This window comes from Grammomys surdaster, unplaced genomic scaffold (genome assembly GCF_004785775.1).
Source record: "Grammomys surdaster isolate TR1022 unplaced genomic scaffold, NIH_TR_1.0 66, whole genome shotgun sequence".
Classification (NCBI taxonomy): domain Eukaryota; kingdom Metazoa; phylum Chordata; class Mammalia; order Rodentia; family Muridae; genus Grammomys; species Grammomys surdaster.
Window position 1 is genome coordinate 1,550,425 of NW_021604568.1, and position 26,885 is coordinate 1,577,309.

General features: G+C 50.3%; 1 protein-coding gene across 1 annotated transcript in view; it reads right to left on the minus strand.

The window, feature by feature from the left end:
* The window catches only part of Slit1 (slit guidance ligand 1), a 143,102-nt gene extending 129,714 nt beyond the window's left edge, over positions 1 to 13,388 (minus strand). The window contains exon 1 of the mRNA XM_028772931.1: positions 12,756 to 13,388. Coding sequence (XP_028628764.1) covers positions 12,756 to 12,952 — 197 coding nt within the window. The 5' untranslated portion in view covers positions 12,953 to 13,388. The remainder of the gene's footprint in view (positions 1 to 12,755) is intronic.
* Between the last annotated feature and the right edge of the window lie 13,497 nt (positions 13,389 to 26,885).

Genomic DNA, 26,885 nt, shown 5'->3' on the forward strand with positions numbered 1-26,885 from the left:
GGGAGGCTGAGCCGGGGGAACACACGTTTGTTAACAGTTACAACTGATAAGTGGTAAGATATAAGGTGTCTTTAGTAGCTTTTCAGTTTACTTTCAGCACTTTAAGTTTTATAAGCCAATGCAGTATCCAAATTATTTCATTTAAAAGTGTTATTAAATTTGAAATAAAAATATTTAATAAAAAAATAAAAATCAGTAACATGAACTTTAAGTCCTGGAAAAGAAAGAAAAATTTAAAACTGCATATTACTAAGAATAATCACTAAGGATAACCCCCTTAGGCATTCTAGAATATTTTCTCTCAATCTGATATAGATAGATAGATAGATAGATAGATAGATAGATAGATAGATAGATAGATAGACATATTTATATTGCTTGTCTAGCTGAGTTACTCTCTTTCACAAGTACTTCTAGAAGACTTCCTAGGGCCATTTTATAAGGCAGCTGACTATAGTGTATTCCCAGCACACCACTGACAGAGCAAAGACAAACACTAGGACCTGTCTGCCCAAGAACAGGGCCAACATGGAACTCAGGAATCCTCAAGCACAGAATTCCATGAAAGCAGCCAGAGGTGGGCAGGTGGGAGGAACTTCTGATTATGTCTGGCTCCTGCATGTCTTCCTTCTCACTAAGATACTGAGGACACTGGGACACATACGTCAGCCAGTCCCTCCTCTTCCCTTCCTACCTATTACCCTCTCCATGTTGAAAGAGTCTGGACAGCAAAGCAAGACACAATGGCAAGTCTGGCCTCTTTCCCAGGAGTGCCTGCTGGTGGTTTTCTATTCCAGTCCCAGCCTGCTCCATGTGCCCTCACTCTCTGTGGCCATAGCTAGGTGCCCTCTTTCTAGGGAGAACCACTCTCCCTCTCAGGCCTGAGGGCAGCAGCAGCTTAGAAACATCGTATAGCCCTTACCTGAGGCGTGACCTTCCCATGGTTGTCAAGCCCTTGCCATAGCAGGATAACCATGGCCTTTTGCTAAAATACACAGCATCAGAGCCTCTATTCCTCCAACAGGTAATCCCAGAGTATTGCCATGGAGACCCTCTCCCAACAGACATGCTCCTGGAATACGCACACACCCAAGACCACTGCAGCCAGAGTAGCAGGTAGTGTGCCCACGAGGACAGCTCTCAGTCTCAGTGCCCAGAGGAATTCAAGGTATGTCTCCCCATTGCTTCACCACTGAGCCCCACCCCTGACACTCCTTACTGGTTCCTACAATGCCACAGAATAGTGAAGCAACTTGCCCAGTGGTGCAAGGATGGAGCCAGACTGAGGTTCTTCCTCGATGCCAGAAAGCCTGAAGTGTCTAGCCTCCTCCTGTCTCATCACCCTGTCTCCTCAGCCAGTACAGTAAGACCTTAGACAGAGCTAAGGTCACTTTTGAGCTCTGGAGTCCTGTGGTAAGACTCAGAGCTGTGCCTAAGCAATAGTATCAGGAGGCTCCCTGCCCACCCAGCTAAGCATGTTCTTAGAGCGGAAGGACTTGGGCCCTGCCACCACACTAGCTATGCAACCTTGGGCATTTAGCTTAACTGTTCTGTGACTCAGGTTCCCTATCTGTAAAATGAGGATGATGATAATATCCCTCTCCTAGAGGTAGGGTGGGGTTTAAATGGCTTCATATTTCATTTCTAAAACACCAAGAACAATAAATGGCCAGCCCACCACTTGCTCTCTCTATCTGAGGTTAGCCAGCTGTGACTATTTTTACTGTGGTATTGTTGTTTTTCTCCAGGATCATGGGTGGAATCCCCAGGCCAAGCTGGTACTGATTGTCAAGCTCAAGCAAAGTAGAAGGAACCAGCGCTCACATCTCAGCCCCCAGGCTAAACACCAGAGCATACCTCTCTCTTCTAAGAGCAATAAGCTCACCCATGTCATTCCTCAAAGAAGATGGCACACCCTGGTAGCAAATGTTCCCACTTTGGCCAGTTCTTGTGTGGCCATAGAGCAAAATAAAAACCTGAGTGGCAAAAAGATTTTGGAGAAAATTCTCTGAAGCACAGCTATGTAGGGAAAACCAAACCAGAAGGATTTCTTGACCCTTGAACCCTCCCTCTCAGGAAGCAGTAGGGATCCTTGGGTAGCTTAGACTTCAGGAGGCTCAACCCAGTCTTGAGCTCCCATAATTCCTTACCACTCTGGAGGTCCAGCTGTCCCTGTTCTCCAGGGACCAGAACTCTCCCATGGTGACCCAAGCCCACACTAATGACGGAACACTCTCACTAGGAATGACATAAGGTCCCTGGGTTGCTTGCTGCTCCTAGCTCTTCCCCGATGGACAATCAAGTACTGCTGGGGGGAGGGGAGTACTTAGGGAAGGCTGACCCTCCTTAGCACTGCCCAGAGTCCTGAGGCCCACACAGCCTGGCAAGACACCTGTGAGTGGGTCTAGCTGCCTGCAAGGCCCACCTCAGGCCTTTACCCTTGTCCCAGCTCCCTTTAGAGATGTCCATAAGCTCCCCACACTCACCCTGGCGCTCCTTTAGCCTGTTCAAAAAACCACAGCCAGGGGAGTCCTTACAAGCTGCCAATCTGATCCTCATGTAAGTCCTGCAATTACTCTTGACCCCCATCCCCATCCCATTGCTGTTGGAATCAAGACAAAACCTCTTTACCATGCGTTATGAACTCTCTGCTGCCTTCCCTGAGGTATTCCCGACTCCTAACCCTACCAGACTTCGAGGCCTGTGGCACAGCCTTTGAACCTGACATCCACTATGCCTGGGAGGTCCTGCCCTTCCATTGGCCTAACTCACTCCAACTTTCCCTTCCTCTTCCAGAGCCACAGAGCCATCCTCTACTCCACAGCCCAAATCAGGGACAACTTTACAGGGATTTGAAGGAGTCTTGAACTGATGTTACAGCCTCACTACCCCCTACCCTGGCCCCAGGACCAGAAAGAAGCTTCTGAAAACACGGGCAAAGTTGTTTTATTGGTTTGATTTTGTTGTTTTGATTTCCTCAGCTCTTCCAGGGTCTAACACAGCACACGACATGTTTCAATAGGCTTTCTGGAATGCAGCAGTAGATCTGCCTTAATTTGACATGTTTCCAGGAGTACTGGCTTCAGTGGATTCTGTTTCCCTGTTCCCTCTACCCTACAACCCACCCCCAACACACTTGATATATGCATTCCCCAGACAGACATATCCTTAAAATTCCATGTGCCTCTTAACAAGAATCTCTTCTCTTCCAGCGCCTTCTGTTCTCCTGGGTGAGCCCTAGGTCAGCAAGGAAGTCCTGCTAGTGAGAGCAGCCAGCCACAGAGGTCCTCCAAGCACGACAGCTGCAGGGCGTGCAGGAGGGCCGTCCATCGAAGGTTGAATAATATATTCTGTTGTGTATTTATCACTTGTGCCTCCATTAGCCTCTGGCCATTGGGAATAGTGCTGCTATGAACCCAGATGTGAGTGTACAAAACAGCTCTTCAGAGCTCTGCTCTCGATTCTTTTGGGTCGTGAAGTATATTAGTTTGCTTTCTACAGCTATGACAGAATACCAGGATCAAGGCTACTCATAGAGGGAAGGGTTTGTCTGTCTTACAGTTCCATCTCATGAGCGTCAGATATCGACACAGAAACCAGATGCCAAGAACGCACATCTCAAACCACAAGCACAAAACAGGGAGACCAAGCTAGAAACAGGGATTTGAGTTCTCAAAGCCTACTTCCAGTGACTATATTCTCCCAATCAGTGCCACCAACTGGGGACCAATTGCTGGATTACATGAGCATATAGGATACTTTCTCATTCAAATCACTACGTACAGTATTTCTTTTCTTTTTCTTTTCTTTTCTTTTCTTTTTCTAAGACAGGGTCTCGCTATGCAGCTCTGGCTATCCTGGAGCTTGCTATGTAGACCACTCTGGCCTCGAACTCACAGAGACCCACCAGCCTCTGCCTCCTGAATGCTGGGATTAAAGGCATGTTCCACTGTGTGTGGCCAGTAATTCTATTTTTAATTTTTTGAGAAATTGCCATCCTGTTTGGTTCAGCAACTTCCTTTGATGTTCTCACCAACAGGTGTTAATTTCTGTCTGGGAATTTTTTTTTTTAATGGAAGCAACCCCAGTAGGAGTGAGGGAATCAAGCCTAACTTAGTTCCCATTCCACGTCATGTTCTATGAGAATCAAACTTCACCTGGTCCCTTCATCGCTGAGGCCTGGCCTTACTCCCACTAACACCCTTCTCTGACCTGGGACCTGTCCCCACAAAAACATTCTGCATCAGGATCTTCCCAAATAACCACTCCACACACACAGCCGCTGACTCCTGGCTGACCTCCACCTGTAGTCTTCCTCCCTGCATCCCACCAACCCTCCTCACCTCCCTCCACCTCTGGACCAGATGCCCCCTCCCTGTGCCAGCTGGCTCCTTAGATCTACCCCAGATGTGCACAGGCCAGGATCAACGGTGGAGCAGGGCAACCGGGTGGCCTCAAGGCCCCAGTGCAAGGCCCTGACAGGTGCTCTGCAGTGCTGAGTGAGTGAAAGGCCAGGCCTTATTAACATCTGAAGAACAGCAGGCTCTAGTCAAATTTAAAAGCTGCACACAAACATGTCTCCCAGGCTCATGACTCAGGGACTCTCAGCCAACCACTGAGCAGCCAGCTGTCCTGTCCCTACTGCAGATGGCTCCACCTCTCTGAAAAGCTGGTTTAACATCTTCTCCCAGGACTGCTGAGTAAGACCAAGAGTATAGATTAAGCTGTTAGGCATTTTTGCCCTGAGTCTGGCGTGAGGGGTGTAAATGGGGACCACAGGCACCACCGAGGTGCATCTCTGTGTCCACCCTTCTCTGACCTGTTGCCTGCCCTCCCCAACCCCATCACTCAATGGCCCTCTCCCCACCATTGCTGTAAAACAAGCAAGCAACTCTCTGGGACTGCTCACCCGAGTTTCTCCGTACTGCCCTGTCTGCCCTAAACTTCCCACCATCCGTCAACATCCCTTGCCTCAACCCTTATCCTCAGAGAGCTGATGGCCCTTCCCTTCTCATCCTCCTCCCAACTCCACCCAGTGCTCCCTCCCCAGAGCAGAGCTCCTCCCATGTGTGCCATCTTTCCTTGCCACCAGCTCATCCCCTACCTCCTCTCAGTACAGGCTAGAGTTACAGGAAGTCCTGTGGCCTCAAGGGGTACACTTTTCCACTAGGAGACCCCAACAGTAAGTATTGCTCCTAGATCTCATTCTGTGCACCCCAAATCTGAATCCCCTGAAATTCTCAGTATCAAAAACTATAGAATCAGAATCTCTGGGATGGGTCTAGGAGTGTGTCATTTGTGCTAGATTGTACATAGTCACTCTCCCAGGCTGGGCCTGTGGGTCTTTTCATGCACAGCCTCAACTCCTGTAGAGATTCTACGGTAACTGTGGTATATGAAGGCTAGGGACAAGAAGCCACACAGAAGCATCAGCCCACAGGACACTCAGAGGACACATCATGCCTCCTCCCCAAACCCCCATGACATTCTTGCCAAAAATGCACAGACTCAACCAAACCATTAAAAAAAAAAAAACCTATGCAAGGCGGGAGGGGCACACATTAAATCCCAGCTCTCAGGAAACAGAGGTAAGTGATCTCTGTGGGTTTGGGGCCAGCCTGGTCTACATAATAAGTTCCAGGCCAGCTAGGAAAACAGTAAAACTCTGTCTCAAAAACTAGACAGACAGACAAACACACAGACAACTAGACAACCAAATCAATAAACTTTAGACAAAATAACTCGCGAGTGATCTTTCCAAAGAGTCAAGGTTATGAACAGCCAAAAAAGACAAAAGGCCTTCGGCAACTGAGGGGGCTGAGGAGAGATGTAACTAATGCAATGTGGACCCCTGGGATTCAGGGGGAGCCCATGACTTAGTTAATAATATCATAACCATGCTAATGCCTCCACTGGCTAAATGCACCGTGCTTATAAAGTTAGCATGGGGGGAAGCTGGTTGAAGGGTAAGTGAAATCTATCTGAATTTCTAAGTCATTCAACTATTTTATAAATTAAACCAACTAAAACCATTTCAGGGGAAAAAGAGCTTTTAATTTAAAAAAAATAGAACAAAACTATAGCAAAGACAACAAATCTTAGTCACAGAAATCACATAATTCACTTTCTCCCCACTGCCAGCTGCAAGCATCTAACACCATTCCACCACACCAGAGCCAGGCAGAAGAATTCCTGAAAACCATCATTCATACTCATCCCTCTTGGCCCAAAACCCCTAGGGTTTATGCTCAAAGGAGCCTGTCAACAGGACACCAGATGAGCTAGCCTGGGCTCTCACCTGCCAAATCTGAGATACTCATCAAATAGTAATGATAACATCAAATAGTAATGATAACAGACTAGAATCTGCAAATAAAACAGTAAGGCACAAGTCTAGCAAAAAGGGACAAACAGATGGAAAAGAAGGCAAGCTCCTTTAACCAGTAAACAGGGAAGAAAAGATGAGACCAAGAATCAGCCATTGGATCTGGAGCCCTGGGGCAAAGTTCTGAAGAATAGGTTACACACTCAGCTTCAATATATCTCCTAGAAATTACTTAACAACGCAGAAGAAAACAGACAACCCTAGACATCTGTGTACCTAGGGATCAAAGCTAAAAGCACCAATGCTAGAACAAACTGACATTGTGTGTCTTCTCGTGGGACACAAAAAAGGAAACAATGTGATTTATTTAAAACTCTTAGAACAAAGCCAGAGGAGGCACCCAAGACAGAGAGCCATGACTTCTAAATGCTACCTGGGGTCTTAGGTCAGATTCTGAACCTGGGAAAAGTGTTGGTAAGACACACAACAGCTGATGGAAACTGAACATGAAGGACAGAACAGGTGACAGTATCGTGTCGTTGTATGTTCGGACTTCAGGAGATTTGTTGCTCTTAGAAAACACAAATACTTAAAATATACAGGGCCTCCAGCCTATTCTTAAATGTTTCGGGGGGAAAATCACGAAGCTAAGTGCGGTGCTACATGTTCCCCACCACAGTCCTTGGGAGGGCAAGATTCTGAGATCTTAAGTTCAAAGCCAGCCTGGGCTGCCAAGTGAGATCCTGCGTCAAAAAGCAGGAAACTATACTTGAGCTTGTGTGTCTAAGGCACACAGGAAGGAACTAGAATGACAGGAGCAGTTGGCTCACTCTGGGCAAAGGAGACACAACTGACTCCCCACCCCTTTTGTTGCAACTTTTCTAACAAACCGAACAAATTATAGTGAGCACAGGAACTCCTTGTGAGCACGATAGCAGTTTCTCCTTTTCCTCAGCCCCCTGGCCTGATGCTCTTCTAGAATTCACCCATGAAATTCTTCACTCCTCAGATGGATCTGCTCCACACCCCCAAATCCATGGCACTCTCCTCTGTGTGCCCCCAAATATGCTTACCCCCCTTTCCTTCCCCTCCACCTGCCTTCCAGATTCAGACTCTAAGTTGGCTCCAGCCCCGCCCCCATCTCTCTCAGACCCGCCCCCCTCTGTGCCGCCACTAAGTGCCTCAGACTCCCATCAATCAATCAACAGTCATCTCGGTGGCTACAGGCTGCACAGTAGTCTCAGCCCTTTACCTGTATTGTTTCATTTCAACGTTACAGCCCTACAAGCTAAACGTCATCACGGGTCCCAGGAAATCGAGTCACGGCTGAGCTGCCCAAAGTCTCCCAGGTGGCTGCTGCTGGAGCCAGGATTCTAACTAGGCCATTGTCACACCAATGCCTGCCTGTGCTGGGAGCTGCTGTGCTCCGGGTCCCTACAGATGTCCTTGCATACTTATTCTTTCTCTCCCACCCCGCTGCAAGCTCCCAGAGGAACCAGCCCATACCCGGACCTCTCTTGATGCGATGCACACACGGCAGGTGCCCAACAGCTGTTTGTTGGCCACGGGCTGGGTTCCAGAAAGGAGAGGAGGGGGTGGCAAGCTCCATCAAAAACCGGAGCCAATTCTCCACCTCCAGCACAGCCCAGCTCCCTGGCTACTGCCCAAGGCCCGGCCGTCATCTGCTCTGGGTAATAAGTATTTGTATGGCGATAATTACAGCATTTGGGAAGAAAATCCCATTAAGCAAGAGCCCTGCCGAGCTGCTAATGCCGGCACAGAACTGGAGGCGGCAACTCCGCCAAACGCCCTCCCGGCTGCTCCTGATAACGGATAACGCAGGGGGCTGCCTGTCCCCAACGCCCCACACGGGGCCCCAAGAGAGCATGGCAACCTTGGGCAGTATGGACCACCTCCCGGCGTGACGTTTAGAAGGGGCTGTAGAGAAAGGCCAGCATACTCATATTCTGATGTGATCCAGGGCTCCTCGCCACTGCCTGGTGAGAGACCAGGGTACAGATTGCCAGGATCCAGCACTGAGTGGTCTCTGAATCCTTTTATGTCCCTGGAGCTCTCTGTCACCTTAATAGCAATGATAATCGCCCCATTTGTTGGGCACTTGCTGTCTGCCAGGCTCAATGAGACACACAGCACCTCTCTGCCTATTACAGAGTTCAATGCTCAGGCCCAGCCTTTGAAGCAGACTCTCCCCCCACTTTATGGGCAAAAAAACCTGGGATTTGAGGGAGTGCACTCTTCCTAAACACTTATCTCAATTTGCAATTATGTGTTTATCCTCCTATCAGGCCATTCTTCTTGCTGCCCTGCTGGACAGGAACTCCTCGGGAAGAGGCAGTTTCTCCGTCCACTCCGCACAATGCAGAGAGCTCAATAGACAGCAGCTATCTGTTGAATGAGGGAATGCAGCCCTGCAGCCCGGCAGGATGCCCCAGCTGCCAAGAGGCAGAGCAAGAAGTACAAAACGCCAGATAGGCGTTACCAGAACAGCACCGCTGTAACCCTCCACCCTGCGGAGCCCCTTCACCCTGTGCCCAAATTGCAGGGGAGAGAGGAAAAGATGCCCAGGTACAATGGTCACATGCTTCGAGCCCAGAGAGAGCAGCCTGCAGCATGGCCAAGCCTCAGCAAGTACCTCCCAAGCCACCTGAACATTCTAGCCTTTAGTGTGGGCTTCTCACAGTAATAGCACCCGACATCTGAATTACAAAGCATTTTTGTAAGCACAGTATGAACGAATCCTTGTGAAGTTCTGATGGGGTGAGGGCATTATTCTCACAGGCCAAGGGAAGGTGGAACATCACCCACATGCCACTGGACCCCAGAATATTTCCTGCAAAACTGTCATTATCCCCTTTATATGTGGGAAACAGAGTCTCAAGCAGGAGAAGGACCACCCCTGGGTCTCTATACCAGTTACTCAGTGAGCACAGCACAGTAGCTACTACATCTGTGCCTGTGAGACAGAGACTCACTCCACACCCACCCCACCCCAACCCTGCTGCCAGGCCAACTCCCCTGCTCAGCAAAACTCTCTGCTGTAGGACCCCCATGGTGGCTCACCTAGCCAGGCCTTGGTGACAGATATGATTTCAGCCCCTGGCCTCAACTCTGTCATAATATGGATTCCAAATGGGCTCACCAAACCATGAATGTGACCGTCCAGCCCTACTGAACACAGCTTCAGGGCAAGCCATGGATCTTGGCAGCATGCATGCAGCTCGAGTGGGGTAGACCAACCAGCAAAAGGGCACAAGAGTATACACAACGGCAAGAAAGCAACTCTCACACCCTGACAAGAGACAGAATATGATACACCTGGGTGGGGGGTGGCAATCAGCATCCTGACCTTCCGAGGGCCCTGTCCCACCTCTCTCCATCCTTGGATGACTTGATGGTAGGTCTGGCAGGTGTCTTTCCCTCTCTGCACCCTAAAATACAAGTGTCAGGGTACTAAGGAAGAGCAGTGTCCACACAAGCTAAAACTGCTTCTCGCACCTCTGGACGCTCTGGTGCAAACACTGAAAATGAAGCTCCTTGGGTAGAAGAGGGAAAGTTAGCATTTGGCCACCATGGCTGGACCCTGTGAGCCTGAGCCCTACAAACACATGACTTCTCGGGGTCTGGCCAGCAGGTCTCCTCCACCCTTGCTCTTCACTATAATTGGTCCATTACAGTGAATAATTTAGCATCCCTTCTCCATCCATCCACCCAGCCCTTGGCCTCTGTGGCTGGACCAATTTCCTTAGCAGTGCTGGGCCTTACACAAGCTCTTCCCAGAGGTCTCCACAGAAAACCAGAGCAATGTCTCCCCACTTGGGAGAACATGTCTGAACCCACCATTACAAAATATATAGTCAAAAAGTTGCCGGGTTCCCTGGGCAACCACCAGAGATGCCCAGAGAACAGAAGGTAAGCACACAGCCTACAGAAATTTCCCAACCTGCTGACCAGTCTCTGATCAGTGCATCTTCCTAGCTTCCCCAAGATGCTCACCCTGGTCTCCCACCCAGACATCTTCAAGGGGAATGTAAAGCTGAAGAAAGGCCTTCCTGGCCCTTCCCAATCTCTCTTTACAACCCCCAGGCTCCTCTCATCTCTGGACACAGTGTGATCTGGCCCTGGGAAAATCTGAACTGCCAGCCACACCAGTCATGGCCAGTTGGAGGCTTTGTGTTCAGGCAGTCACTCCTGCCTGTGTCGCCCAGACCCTGCTTGGCAAAACCCACCAACCTTAACAACGCACTCCACCTTCTAAGAAGTCCCCTCACCCCCAAAAAGGGCTTCTTGGCCTAGAGTTCTCAAGCCCCATCACATGGCTAGCCAGGCCCCTCCCTACATCTTCCCGCTAAAGATCCCCTGTCCGGCCCTTCACACCATCCATCCTTTGAAGGCAAAGACAGGTTTATTCTCTTTGGGGCCTCAGAACTGGGGGAAGGCACTAGCTTGATAAACGAGACTTGTCTCCCTGTGTTACCATAATAGCACCTTACTGAGCGAGCACCAGAACCCCAGCTTCTTCCAAATATTACCTTCCACTGCCACAGGAACCAGAACCCGATGTAGCCCAAACTCCATTTCCTAATACGAAGCAACGAAGGCTCAGGGAAGTCTGGTAACTTGTCCAAAGTCACACAGCCCATAATTCACAGAGCTAGGCTTCTAACCCAGATACTCTGGCTCCCAGGGCTTCCCCCAACTCTGCTCTGTTCCAGGATTCACTTCCATCTCACTGACTAGAAAAGACTAAAGAATTCATGAAAGGCAAAACCAGAGCCTATCATAAACATTCAAGGTAGTAGGATAGTACGAAAGCAAGAGTACAGAATAGTCGAGGTGCCGAAGCAAAGGAGAGGGGCTCAAATGTCTCATGTGTGGGCTGCTGCCAGGGTAACAGCCACAGGGAAAAGAAAAAAAAAAACACCACTGGTAAAGCAGGGGACAGAAATTTCATCCAGAAAGAACAGGCCAAGGTGACCTCAGAGATCTCTAAACAGACTTGCTGATTCTAAATTCTTCTCCAGGACCTTGAGATTGCCTCGAGGAAACTCAGTTCCATGCCACCCCATTTCTACACAAACACACACACACACACACACACACGCCAATTCCCAACTAGATTGCATGCAGATTGCGAATTCTCTGAAACTGTCACGGGAATGTCTCAAACCCAGCTAAGAAGAGTCTGGGGCAAGCACGTACTCACTAATTGCTGGCCTTGTACAGAAGTTCAGAGTTTGATGCAGGCAACAGCTCTCGCTGGAGTTTGCCTCTGACCAGCTGAGACATGAAAATATGCTCCAAAGTTATCAAAATATGTGTGTCTCTTCTGATGCTAGCTGGATTATGGGCAGAAAGAGGAAAACAGCTTCAAAGAAGCCACTAACCTTCCCTTCCCACTAACCTTTCAGCATCAAAAAAAAAAAAAAAATTTCCCGGTGTGATCACCTCTGAGAGTGTACAAAGGCCCTGTGTGTGACTAAAAATCCACTCGCATGACCTGCAGACCCGTGGCCTCACACTACTTAGATGCTGGAATTTCACACAGACCACATTTGACAGGAAAAGAGAAAACACATCACACACGCTCTACCGTGTTCAGGAGGCAGGTCTAGAAAGGGTGGAGTTTCCTCAAAATCCACAAGTACAAGAGAACAAGAGAAGAGGAAGGGTGGTTTTCATGACTTGTCACCAGCAATGTCTTCAACCTTGCGTCCCAGACCCAGCTCCTCACCTCAGGTACCAGTCCTGAGCTCGCAGCCCAGGACTCATCTCACCCTGTGGGTTCGGATGTCACATTCCCCAAAACCCAAACCAAAGGCCCTCAGGTTCCATTGTCTGCGTGGGCTGGGGATGGGAACTGGAGGAGAGGGTAGGTTGCTTACACCTTTAAGGGAAGAATTATCAAGACTCTGGGGCCAAACAATGGGTAGAATAGGCACCCAGAAACTTCTGCTCCGTGACACTAAACAGCGAGCCCTTGGAACCCAAATCCACCTGCCCACTCAGAACCCAGCCAAGCCCCATGTGTCCAAAAGAAAACACGGTGCCTGGTGTCTGTGGGAAGCTTTTCTCCTAGGTGCCAGGAAGGCGCCAGGTACCCTAGAGGAATAAAGTACTGTACAGTGGGAAGGACCCGTCACAGTGGAGAGGGCAAGGGGCAGGTGTGAGGATGGGCTGACTATGCGCCCAGGGCCCTTTGAATCTGGTACCTGCAAACGCACCCCTGGTTTCTGGCTTCCTAAAAACCTACCAAGGCACTGACTCCTCTACTGGCAACGGAGCCCAACAGTCTAGCGCCCCCACCACCACCACCACCCGATTCCGGTCCCTCGGCTCGGTCAGGGTGGGAGAGCAACCAGGGGTCGAGGGAGTGGAGGGAGTCCCAGTGGACGGGCAGAGCCGTACTCACAGGCGCTCGGTGTTCCGTGGGATGTTCTTGGGGATAGCCTGCAAACCCGTGCCGTGGCAGTCCACGGTAGTGCCGGTGCAGGTGCAGAGGGCGGGGCACGCCGTGGCCCCCAGGCGCCACGCGGCTGCCCACAGCAGCAGCCACAGCTCTGGTCGGCTCAACCCCGAAGAGGACCCGCGCTGGGGTGTTAGCGCCATGGTGCCCTCTCCGTGTCCTGTTCGCGTGCCAGACGGCCGCAGCCTCTGACCATCCCCGTCCGGGGCTATCTCCAGGTGCTATCCCCACCGAGGGACCGAAGAGCCAGGGGGATCGAACGACGCGCCCTTGCGGTTCGAGTGGCACCGAGATGCTCCCAGCGACGGCGTCTGTGCGTGGACCTAGGAGAGGCGTCTTAAGCGGAGGGCGCTCAGCTCCTCTCCCGGTGCTCGCTGCCGCCGTCTCCCTCTCCCTCCAGCTCCCAACTGACTGCTGCTGTAAGGAGGAAAATGGGCAGGCCCCGCGCGCGCGCACCTCGCGCGCGCGCGCGCGAACACACACACACACACTCACACCCGCACGCTCGCTCACACCCGGCAGTCATCCATCAATCGAAAAGCACACTTCCAGGGCCAGACTCCTTCCCGCCCTCCCCCCAAGCACGGACCACCGCCCGCCTCCTCCCCACCACTCCTCTGCTGCAGCAGAGGCCCAGCCGCTGGCATACAGTTTCAAAGGTGCAATCTCCCAGGCGCCAAGGGCTGCGGGGGCCCAGGGAAGGGGTGTTACAGGCTGGACCTGCTCTGTGGGCTCTACACACACACACACACACACACACACACACACACACACATTGCAATAATGTGTACATTTAGACCAGTCACTTCAGTACCCTCAGCTGCTTGCCCAGAGGAGCAAAGAGATTTTTTCCCCCTACACCTTCCCTGGGACCGCAGACTTCCCCCAATGACTAAAGAGGTCATCAGACCCCACCAACTTCCTTTGTCAATTGTTGGTGAGGCTTCTGGTCCCAAGTAGCCTCTCCACACTGCCTTTCTTTGCCCGGCCTGGGATCTTGAGGGAAGAGGATTGAAAGAATATAAAAGCCCCGGGCCAGGTTAGTCTTCTTCCTCAACACACACTCTCCCCAATGGCAGAACCCAACTTCTTCCTGGAACAGAAGCCAGTCAGCTGGGAGGACAGGAGTCCTGACAGGACTTTGTATGTGAGAGGGAAGGTGTTTTCCACACATGCCTCTTTACTGCTATACCAATGGGGAGCCACCTTGGAAATCCAGCAAATATCCTTTCCATATCTGGCAGGTGGGAATAGAAGAAAAGGAATATTTGGTCCCCTCAAAAGGTCACAGAGTGGAGAGAACACACAGCCTGTTTAGAAGAAAAAGCACCACCCAGTCAACTGCCACCTGGATAGGACCCTGGGCCTCACAGTTTTATGGACAAGGAATTTTCTTATTCTGACAGAGTTGGGGATGTGGGTGTGAATAGGAAATCCAGTGAGGGACAGAATTCCCTCCAACCCCAGAAAAGACAAAGCACCTCCCCCAAACGGAGGACAGCTGTGGCTTGCTGGGGCTCTAAAGAGCTGCTCTCCGGATGTGAGGGAGATCTGGCTGAGACATCTGTCATCCCATTGATCAACAGGGTTGATCTGGTGATCTGAGTGTCGCTGTGGGTGTCCCTTCCTCCTAGACTACTCCATGTGCGTCACTTCCAAAGCTTTGCACTCAAAGAGAAGGACTTTCCCAATAAAGATGGCTCTGTGAAGCATTCCTCTGTTGGAACCTCCACACAAGTTTCATAGCTGATAGTGAGCAGAGCTCCATGAGTCAGGGCCCTGTTTGAGGATAACACATCCAGGCACCAGGAGGTAACTCAGATGGTCAAAAATCAAATGCTCCCCTAGTAGAGCTGCTGCAGAATCCCCTTCTTGGGGGAAAGCAGAAAGAGGCAGGTCCTGAGAAGCACAGCCTAAGCCCAGCATGACAGCAGTTCGTCCCCATCACAGCGGTAAGATACTGAAGTCACCACAGGATGAGAGGTGTGGGACCTGCCAGGAACCGTTGGATGCTGGTTGTTTTCCATCTGGATCAGACTTTTACAGTTACTCCACTATTTGATGCATAAGGCACTGTGGTCAGAATGTCACACTGGAATGGCTGATCTGTCGAGCTCTGGGTCACCCTTCTGATCAGAGCATACACTCTCCATCCCAGCTCTATCTCTTGAAGACAAATTTGGTGACTCGGGGAGGGAGCTTTCTCTCAGGTCCTTACAGTACGATATCAAGAACTTCTACCACCCGAGTCTGAGTACAAAAGGGCCACTTTTCCTCTTTTCCAAGAAAACCAGCCTAACCTCTAAGGACACCCGCCCCGCCCCCAGCCTCCAGCACAAGGAAACCCTCATGCTTAGCGTCTGAGTTGTTTATTCCTCAATAGCTGAAGGTCTTCACACTTGTGCTCCTTCCCTGACACCCCAGTAGCTAAGCGCCACCCCCACCCACCCCCACCCCACCCCCATTGCTTCCTCTCTTCCTCCTCTGGCATCTACCCCAGCATCTGGCACTTAGTAGGCCCATCACAGACAGTGCCCAAACTACTGAAGAAGCCTCCAACCTTCTGCTCCAGTGGTGTTCCATTCCCCCAATCCCGTCATCTCAGAGGCTCCTAGAAGCCAGGACCCATGTGGGGAAGGGGAGAGTGTTGATTAACTGGGCGATATGCCCTGGAGTCCTCAGAGTGGCAGGGAGGACGGGGATGGGGAGGGGTGAGAGGAGGTGAGCGGGATGTAAGATCAGCCTTGTTGATGGCTCTTCAGAGCTAGGCCCTACACTAGAAGCTTCCAGACCAGCCTGGCCAGTGAGTTCCAAGCAGGCCCTAAGCCAAGTTGTCAACGCCTGGCAAGGCCTGGCCTCTCCTTTGAAGGGAGGGAAGGAAGGAGGGCAACTCAGGCCCAGGACAAAGACTCCCCTGCCAGCCCGTCATGGGAGGCCCTGCCCCAGTAGCCAGGCAGCTCCCCAAGTTGGCTCCTATCCCTGGTTCTTCCTCCTCAGAGCCTGGCGGGCTCCCCGCTCCTAGAGGCTGCTTGCCATGAATGAACACAGCTCATTAGTGCCCCCAGCACATTACTCATTAAACAACCGCTTGGCCAGCCACATACCCCAAGCTAACCCCTCCCTACTTTGCTTTTTCAATTTCCTCTCCTACGCCCCTCCCTCTGGGGGTCTCCCTACCCCCTCCCTGCAGCCCAAGCCACCTGCTCCCTCTGCACGGATGAGGAGGAGCTGGCACATTGCTTCTGGCAGGCGTGCTCCACCAAGCCAGCTCTGCCTGCCGTCCACTTGCAGGCAACCCCCATAGGAAAACACAGGGTCACGTTTCCCTATCCCGGTGGGATAAGCCATGCGCGTACTGAGGCCCCCTCACTATGACAGTTGAGGGCCGTTGCCTTCTAGATAACTTCAGAAAGAGTGCCTCCCTTCCAGCTTTTATACAAAGGTCTGCCCTTCCCTGGCCACCAGGACGGGGAACCCAAACTGCAAAACCAGTGACAGCATGCCCGCTGCCCAGGGTTCTAACATTGTTACTTATGAATATTGATGACCCCTGGCAGCCCTGGAACTGGATCATTCATCAGTGAACCTGGTCCTCTGATAGCCACAGTCAGAAAAGAGCAGAGGAGCAGGAAAGTGTGGGTGTAGTAAACTTAGAGGTGGAGAACAGGGCTGCAGAGGACCAGAGGGACAGGCACAGAGGCCTGAAGGCTCCCTACCGGGCAAAGCACTTCAGAAGGTCTCAGAGGACAAGGAGACATTGGTTGGATAGCAACAGAGTGTGACTGACCTCTCAGCACACACAGAAGCTGGGACAAGATACCAGAAGAGGGACAGCTCCTCAACAGAAATGCACAGTGGTGACTTTTCTTCTCACTGTGCAGAAATACCTGACAAGAGCAACCTAAGTCCGGAGTAGGCATGGTGGTATATGTTTTTAATCAGGTAGTCCTGAATCAAAGGTGGGCAAATCTGTGAGTTCAAGGCCTGATCTCCACAGCAAGTTCCAGGTCAGCCAGGGCTACCTAGTAAGACCCTGTCCAAAAGGAAAAGAAAAGAAGGGTTTGTATTGGCTTGAGGTTTGAGGGAATGGACTGTCACAGGCCAGGCATGGTGGCAGGAGCATAAGGAACTGATCCTGTTCTGTCAGCAATCAAGAAGCTGACGCTTTGCCTGCTCTCCTCTTTACTCAGTCTGGGACCACAGCCCGTGGAACTGATGCAGCCCTATTCATGGTGACACTTCCCTCCTCAGCCAAACCGCTCTGGAAACATCTTCACAGACATGCCCAGAGGTTTCTCTTCAAGGTGATTCTAAATCCTGTCAAGTCGGTTTTGCTGACATCACAAGGATCTGGGAGAAATGAGTCACAACCCAGAGGCCCAGCCATTCTCTCGTTCTATACAGTTGTCTGTGTCACCTGGCCCTGTTCTCAAGCTGAAACGCACGTCTGAATATGTATGTGCTTAGACATGCACTGTCTCTGGAACATGTTTGCTTTTAGGGAAGGGACCCAGGTGGCAACAGGACCATGCCCACATCAGTGTGAGGTAACTACCATCACACATGTGCTTTTTGAAAAATCATTTGGGGTGCCCATTCCCCATGCTGATTCCTGCAACTTACCCCAGGCCTCTCAGAATTTTAGCTTGGAACAGAGAACAGCAGTATAGGTCTACTGTGTGGGTTTCCAGAATACATGGTCTGTGAGCCAAGGTCTGGTATGCTGAGGTAAGGAGTTTGAACAACGTGGTGGTTTGAATAGGAATGGCCCTTATAGACTCATGTGTTTGAATGCTTGGCCCATAGGAGGTGACTTTGTTGGAGTGGGTGTGGCCTTGTTGGAGGACCTGTGTCACTGTGGAGGCAGCCTTTGAGATCTCCTATGCTCAAGTTATGCCCAATGTGAGACACAGTCTCCTTCTGCTGCCTTCAGATCAAGATGTAGAACTCCCAGTCCCTTCTCCAGCACCATGTCTGACTCCACGTTGCCATGCTTCTCACCACGGCGATAACAGACTAAACCTCTGAGACTGCAAGCCAGCCCCAACTCAGTGTTTCCCTTTATAACATTGTGGTGGTCATGGTGTCTCTTCACAGCAATAGAAACCCTAACTAAGACAGACATGTACCTGAAAATTCTAGGGAGCCACTGAACAAAGCCTTCTGGCCCTGACAACAGAGCTGAGACCTGCCTGCTTTCACCTCTCCATTAGCAAAGATGAAGCATAAGAAGAGAAAGTCCAGAACAGATCCAGAAACTTAGGGAAGTGCTGGAAGGAAAGCTAGAACGCACTAAATCTTGGACTGGCAAAATGGCTTCCTGGGTCAAGACAACATTGCCAGGCATTGCTGTCACCCAATACTCTCAAAATTAACACACAAATGTTAAAAAAAAAAAATGCTGGGGCTGGAGTGATGGCTCAGAGGTTAAGAGCACTGATTGTACCGGGCGGTGGTGGCGCACGCCTTTAATCCCAGCACTCGGGAGGCAGAGGCAGGCAGATTTCTGAGTTCAAGGCCAGCCTGGTCTACAGAGTGAGTTCCAGGACAGCCAGGGCTCCACAGAGAAACCCTGTCTCAAAAAACAATACAAAACAAAAAAAAAAAAAACAAAAAAAGTTAAAGAAAGTACCAAATCCAATCATCATGGTATAGTTTACAGTTAGTGGCCCAGTGGAGGGAAGAAACTAGCTGACCTCTAAAAAAAAATAAAGTCAGAAAGTCACAGGGCTGAACTGTGAATGATGGTGGAGCTGGCTCTGTTGGACCACACACTGAAGGGCAACAGGGACAGGAGTCCTGGGAGGCTGGCAGCAGCAAAACTTAGGATTTTTCTTTTCTTTTTTGAGACATGGTTTCTCTGTCTGTCTTGGCTGCCCTGGAACTCAGTGATCCACCTGCCTCTGTCTCCTGAGTGCTAGGATTAAAGACATGTGTCATCACTACCCTAGTTTAACTTAAGTCTCTGAACCCCCAGACATGCTCAGACTCCCAAAAGGCTGAAGGACCTGAGGCACACAGTTACAAAGACTAGAGCAATGGCAGGCTCCCTAGCCATAAGATGAAGTGTCTTCCAACTCAGAGTTACCCTGTGTGATCAGGACAACGCTGGCCTATGAAGCAAGAGACAAGCCGCTAGAGGAGAGGAAAGAAGAGAACAGAGTCACCAAGTCCGGTGTGCCACCGCATGCTCAGTTGCTACCCAGATGCTGAGTGTAAGCCAACTCAGAGCCAAGAGCCAGGCATGCAGGGGGTGGAGGGTGGGGATGGGGAAGGGGGGGGAAGAAGGGTGGGGGGGGAGGCTTCTACGCAGTGGCTCTCACCAGGCTCTGCACACCTTGACTATAGTTCTTCTCAAATTTGAAAGGGTTTTCACCATTATTTCTTCACACTTTTTTCTGCCCACCTCCCAATCTGCCCATATCCACAAAGATCAGGCCTCTTGAAGCTGTCTCACAGCTCACTGATGCTCGGCTCATAGTTTTATACCCGGATTCTGTGTTTTGTTTCGATGAGTTTCTGTTACTGTGTTCTTACATATAGTCTTTCCTCTTCCAGTGTCTAACCCATCATCAAGACAATCTAGTACTATTTCCCAAGTGTTGCAGGTTTTTACCTCAGGTTACTGCATTGAGGCCTTCCACAAGCCCAGGCAAGCCCCCTACCACTGAACTAAGTCTTCAGTCCTCTTTGTTTGATTTTGAGACGTGAGTTCCTTAAGTCACGCAAGTCACCAATGACCTACAACTCATTCTGTAGCTTGGATAGCATTGGACACGGAGTCTTCCCGCCTCAGCCTTCCTAGCTGCTGAAAGTCCATGCTCGCACCAGCGGCTCCTGTACCACAAATCTTTACTTTTATTTATTTTATCTGTTTGGGTATTTTGACTGCATGCATGTTTGTTTGTTTGTACATCATATGTATGCCTGGAACCTGAGGAGACCAAAAGAGGACATCTGACCCCTTGGAGCTGCAGTTACAGATGGTTGGAAGGTACATGTAGATTCTGGGGATTCCTCTGCAAGAATAGAAGGTGACCTTAACCACTAAGCCATCTCTCCAGTCCTGTCCCCCACCCCCACTTGTCTAATATATTTGCTTCCCTCTACTTTCTGTTCATGTGGAATATAGTTCTAATTTATTGATTTTTGTCGTCTGTATTATTTCCAGGCCAGCTTTGACTGATTGATTTTTCTCTTCATTATGGTCCAATTTTTTTTATTATTTTCAATCTCGGTAGTTGTTAATTGGTATGAGGCTGTGGGGGGGTTGTGAGAGTGTGTGTATGCGTGTGTATGCATGTGTATGTGAGTGTGTGTGTGAGTGTGTGTGTGAGAAAGAGAGTGTGTGTGTGTATGCATGTGTACGTGTGTGTGAGTGTATTGTGAGAGTGTGTATGTGTGTGTATATGAGTGTGTGAGTGTGTGTGCGTGCGTGTGTGTGTGTGACTTGCCGTCATTCTTTTGTGGTTACTGTTTTGTCTTCTTGTTTGTTTTGCCTTTATTGTCAAAGTTGATCATAAACTTCTGGATGCCACATCCTCCTGTCACTGTGCAGAGTAATCGGGGCTTCTATTAGCCATGTTTCTTGTTACATCTTCAGGAGAGATGTCTATCTGGGCTAGTTTTTGAGGCTGTATTCTGTCCTGACTGAAGCTGGGGGGCTGACTTGTTCACATCTTAGCAGATAGGATAGCAAAGCCCAGGCCAGACCTGAAACAGGTTACAAAAGCCCATCCCCAGTGAGCTGCCTCTCCAGCAATGTGGTGAGCCCTGCCATGGCCAGGTTTATAGCCTGGGGGAGTTCCCAGAGAGGAAGTCTACCCCCCGCCCCCACATCCGTCACCATCATTTGGGGCACAGATATTCAAACCCACGAGCCTGTAGGGAACACTTTGGATTCAAACCATTACAGGGCTACAGTTGCAGACACTGTGCCCAACTCCTTCTGATATTATTGAAGAATAATAGTTTTGAGCTTTTCTCTGGAATAAAGTCAAGTTGCTTGGGAAGAGTCTTATCCTTTGGGAGCATGTTTTTTTAGGCCCTCGTAAGAGCAGAAGTTGCCCTTCAGTCTAGAACTTCCCCCAGAAGCAATGCCTTCTGTAGGCTTCCCCGATGTCCCGTGAAGGCAGAGCCTGCTTTTCTGACTGGCAAGACACCAACTGCTGCCTGTTGGAGATGCAAGGCTTCTATCGTCTGATCCATTAAGGTATGGCTTCACGTAGCTCTCACAGTGATGCTAAAGGTCCTCGACAGAACCAAAGAGCCGTCTGCAAAGCCCTCACTGCTGCTCTGCACTGCAACCTCCGTTCCCCCTTCCTCGAGAATGACAGCCAGGTTGGCCTCCTGCCCTCAGCCTCACCCCTGTGCTCAAACTGATGCTGGGGCCCCCTAGACTTCCTCTTTGGCTGGGAACTCTCCCCAGACTACAAACCTGGCCATGGCAGGGGTCACCACATTGCTTTTTGTCTGTTAGGAATCATCAACCTGCATCGCCTAATAAGTATTTAGTGTCTGAGGGTAGCTACATCATCGCTCACATCCCCTGCTCTTTCTTCATTTAAGACAGAGCGGTAAATCTGGCCTACCATACCATCCTGACTAGAAATGGAATATTGTGCTTGGTTGGTTTTGTTTCAGGTTTGCTTTTTGACAGAAAGCTCACTGAGCTCTGGAACATTTGGAGATCTCATCCCCAGACAGCCAAGGCCAGGAGTAACAGACAAGGAACCCAGGGATGGCTCTTGCTCCCCAAGGGCTGCAGTCCTAGGGCACCAAAGGGAACAGTGCTAGGGGGTTTCTCTGCAGAGAAAGAAGGGTAGAGCAAATGATTTGAATCGGGCTGGTGATGCCATCTGGACTTGCCTGTAGGTGGGGGTGTTTGCTAAGGGGGGCTCAGCACAAAGGGACCCATGAGAGCCTGCCTACGGACAAAGGAAATGAGGGGGTGAAGGCCCTTAGGGAGGGCTCTGACACCATCTGTGAAGGGGTAAGCACAGACCTGCCTCTCTTCCCTGGACCAGCTCTGCAACCCACATTAGTTTTCCATCCACCCTGTCCTCAGTTTCCCTTGTCAGGGAGAGATGGATACACTTCAGTTAAGCACAGCTGAATGCTTCACAGGATGTCAGAGAAGCATCCACAAGCCTCACTCTCCAGATAAGGGTAGTGACTTACCAAACGGCATGGAGCAAAGTCCCCACTCCGCACACCTTTCGTACTGAACCTCATCTTTCGGTGTCTGCCTGCCATCTACAGGTAAGCGTCCACGCTATTCCTGACCCAGGACCAGCTAATCGGTGCTCAGTAAGTGTGAGGAACTGAAATAAACTGAGATGGAAACAGAAAACCAGGCCCTCAATATTTGAGGAAACACAGACTCCAGAAATCTAGGCGAGCCTGGGAGGAAGGACGGATGTAGCTGGGGGTAGAACAGTTGCCTGGTGTGTGCAGAGCCATGGGTCTGACCCCCAGCTGTATGAAAGGAAGAAAAGGAGGGGTGAAGGAACAACCGGATTGGAGTAGAGGGAGAGAAGGAAAGGAGAAGGCGGAAGGCATGACCCAGGAACACTAACAGGTGTTCAAAACAGGACAGAAAAAAACCGGACAAGCAGATCCAACTCAGGCCCTACCCAGGGAGCTCAATCCTCCGCAAGGAAAATAAGAGCTGTCCCTTCCTCCTCCCCCCACCAGCTCTCTCTTTCTGTCAAGACTCAGGATAGGGAGATTCCAAAGGCTCCTAGCTAAGAGCCTAAAATGTTCTTGCAGAGGACTGGAGTCCAATTCCAGCACTGTGTCTCCCACCCCAGAGTAGCTGATGCCCTATTCTGGCCTCCACAGGCACCTACACACATGTACACACACACACATACATGTAATCAAACATTAAATAAAAACCTACCATCTTTGGGCAGAGGGGCAGGGACCAGGATGTATGCCAGATAACAAAGTGCTTGACTAGCATACATGAGTGGCCCAGGGTGCCATCCACAGCAGATGAGACACATCTGTAAACCCAGCACTCGGGAGCTGGAGGCAGGAGGGTCTGTCACCCTGGGCTATATGGTAAGTTCTAGACCAGACTGGGCTGCATGAGACTTAAGACTAGAACTTAAAGACTAGAACATTCCAGCATTCCTAGCTACGTTCTGTGTAACGTTTTCTTGATTTATTTTTACTTACTGTGCATCCACCATGAACAAGCCCCATGTAGCTGAAATGAGAAGTATGAACTTGTGAAAATAAAAGACAAGTTTACTGTCAGGAGTCCCGCAGGGAGTCAGCACAAGTCATGAATAAAGTAGATATTAGTTCCAAAGGTCTAAGGAAAAGGTCACTGTTCAAGAACAGCATCACCCTTCTGGACCTTCTAGGCACAAAGAACTGATCAGTGGGCCAGGAGGTGGTCCAAGCCTTTTCTATTGTGTATAGATGGTGGATTTGAGACGTCTACAGAAAGCAGAAGAAGATTGGACATGGTAGAATAAGACTGGGCAAATCCCAGAAAAGTCAAAGAAGAATTGAGGGATTAAAGAGTTAATTCAACTCTAAATGAAACTAATGTCTAATAAAGTCACTGAAAAGAGAAAGGCTTCGGTGGGGGCATGGATCAGAGGTGTTTTTGTCTGCAAGGTCCTGGGTTCCATCCTCAGCTGAGACCAGGCTCAGAGAGGGGGGGGGAGGAAGGGAAGATGAGGAGGAGGGAGGGATGGAGGGATATTAGACAACGAGGTGCGTGGTTATGTTAGGTGCTGGGTAGCCTGCCGCAGAAGCAAAGTGCTCCTGGACAGCTCCGTGTCTGCCTGGATCCCAGCATAATGATTGACATATGTCAGACTGTTCAATTTGATGTAACTCAGGGTATGATGAGCAAGATTCACTTACCCCATTAGCCAAATTCCCCCACTCTTGGTCTCCGCAAGGCCCTCTCCTGCAGCGCATGCGGTTTGGTCTCCGCAAGGCCCTCTCCTGCAGCGCATGCGTAGGTGTGACTGAGCCCACCAAAGGACATGTAAAAGACTATTTATAGCAGCTTCGCTCATTATCGCTCAAACTTGGGAGCAACCCACACGATCCACAGAACGAGGGATAAGAAGCTGTGTTTCCGCCATACAGTGGAACAGCAATCAAAAACAGACCACCCCGCCACGTGAGTTAATTGCCTGGGCGTTAATGCGGAATGGGACGCCAGAAATCAGTGCGCGTGCAGCTTCATTCCATTTATAGGAAGTAAAACAGGGCCGAAAGAAATCTATGATATAAACATCAAGGGAAATGGATCTCTTACCTGTAGTCTCAGGGCTAGAGAGACTTAGGCAGGAGGGGGACAGCCTGAGCTACACAGTGAGTTCCAGGTTAGCCTGGACTATATGGAGTGAGTTTTTGTCTCAAAAATAAAATAAAAGAAAATAAGAACAGAGATAACAACTGCCTTTGAGATAAGGTGACTAAAGGCAGGGTGCAGGCGAGCATCCTGGGTCTGGAAGTGGCCAACAGGGTGCAGGCGAGCATCCTGGGTCTGGAATGGCCAGGATTGTGAATATAGATGGATGTGCATACACGCACACTTGCACGTACACATTTGCATATGGAAGTGTCTGTCAACTTACGCATTTAAATGAGTGTACTTTATGAAGTTGTAAGAAGAGAATTATTTCTGTCCATGATGACAAGCACAGAGAGGGAAGCCCCACGCCCCAGTCCACTGCGTCTCTAATTAATCAGCCTACCTCCATTGTGGAGCTGAGCTTCAGAACCAATTCAACCATCACTCCAAGCAGCTGTGCCTGGAGACAGAGCCGGCTGGCTCTCCCCTGTGCATATGCAGCGTGTGTATGGCATAACGACTCTCCAATGGACAGACTGCACATAAGGGAGGGTACCAGATTACACCAGGTGGCGGCATCCTAGTCATCCCAGTTTGTACACTCTGATTTCACACAACAGAATCACTTGTCAATGCCTTTCTCTGAATGTGTCCTGTCATTAAGCAACATGTGCCTGTGCCTTCCTCCATTAAGAGGTTTAACCGCGGGGTACACTGTCGGCCTTGTTCATTCGACTGCACTTTGAGGAAGTCCAGAGTCTACTCCCTGGCTCCTGGAAGCTTCCCTGAAATCCAGACTCAGGCCCCAGGAGGAAATGGCCTCTCAAGTGCAGCTTAGGAAGTAACACAGTAAGTCCTCGGAACACTGACCGGGAGGTAACTCAGCCCACAGGGAGCCAGGAGTCCAGAGCAGCAGTTAGACTAGGCCAAGTCCACCCAGGACAAAGCAGGTTTGCTCCCCTGGTGGGGAGTGGGGAAGGAAGAGAGGGAGAGAGTGTCAAACTCTGTACAGGAACTGACACTATTACCTGCCCAAGGTCTGCTGGTGTCCCCAATGCAACTGTGAGCAGAGCCACCAGCTTCTGGAGCATTCTCAGTGCTGGTTACAGGTCCTTCAGCTAACCTCCCACCTCTCAAGCTCTCCCACATTCACAGCCTCACAACAGCAAGGTCTGTGCAAGGCCGGAGGTCGCCACTTTTCTTTTTTCTTTTCTTTTCTTTTCTTTTCTTTTCTTTTCTTTTCTTTTCTTTTCTTTTCTTTTGGTAAAGTCTCTAGCCTAGGCTGGCCTCAAACTCTCCACATAGCTGAGGTTGATCTTGAACTGCTAATCTCTTGCCTCTTCCTCTTGAGTGCTGTTCAGGCAAGCACTACTACACCATGTATGCCATGCTGGTGACAGAACCCAAGGTTTCAGGTACACTAGACAGCGCTCTACTGGCTGGGCTACTTGTCCCGAGCTTGTCCCTACTTTAAAAAGAAAACTGAAGCTCTTGCTCCGTTGACCCATGCCTGGAGGTTACCCTCTCCCCGCCCCCCGTCCCGTCCCCGGTGGTGCCCGGGGGCATGGCCAGCCGTTACTCTCTCTCTACCTCTCTCTCTCCTCTCGCTCTCCCTCTCTCTTAATAAACCTTCCCACATGGAACCGTCTAGTCTGCTGTGATCTGTACAAGCTGCTTGTGAAACCTATCATTTGGTGCCGAAACCTGGGAATATGAAGACTTCAGGGACCTCCAGCTGCTGTGACCAGACAGGACGGACGCAACACGCGTTTATGGCCTACAGAATGCCCAAAGCCTCTAACAGTTACCCAAGATGGTTTCAGAAGATGGACACAGGACTCCTAGAACATACAGCCTGGATTGTATACAAACAAACGCAGTGGACTAGGCTGAGTCAAATGACTTAGCTAAGTCAAACCAAGTCCAGGTGCATCCAAAACAGCTCCAGAGAAGCAACCTTCAGATGCTCCATCTCCTGTCACACACACAGCTGCTTTTACTGGACCCGTTCCTTCTGGCCTATCCTCAGATGGCTTGCTCCACAGACCCTGGACAACAGGAAACAGCCAGATCTCCTAAGACCTGAAAAACATCTCCCATACCCATTCTTCTAGGTTCCCCCTAGAGACACGTCGCCCCCAATGCCAGCAGGAAGTAGCCAGATTTCACGACGACCCTATTCCTGCTTCGTTGTCACCTCTTTCTAATTTTTCTTTTTAATTAAACCAAAACGTGGGAATGTTGGTGATCTGTTGAACTCCACCTCCACAGGCGGCCATGTGTGCTCCTCCCCACAGTTGCCTGGCAGTGGGCAGGTGGCCCTGCCCACTATGAGGGGGACTGCTTGCCCCCTCCTCTCTCTCTTGTTCTCCTCAACCCAGCGCCTGCAGGTTGCCGTCTCCCCTCCCCCCTTACCTTCCCCCTCTCTCCAGGTGGTCATGGCCAGCCTCTACCCTCTCTACTCTTCTCTCTCTCCTCCCGATCTCCCTCTCTCTTAATAAACTCCCCCTCATGGAAAAAAAAAAAAAAAAAGAAAACTGAAGCCATGTGCTCAGAAGGCATCCAGAAACACACCCTCTGTCACCACATGGCGATATTCAGGGCTTGGGGAGACACCATGACAATGAGAAAGTCTGTGGTGGAAAGTTGGGAGAGAAAGAGAAGAGGAATGGTCTGAGCTATGGAGAGAGCAGGAGCTAGAAACTCAAGGGTAGTTAAGGATGCCTGCAATGCCGCCTGAGGCCATA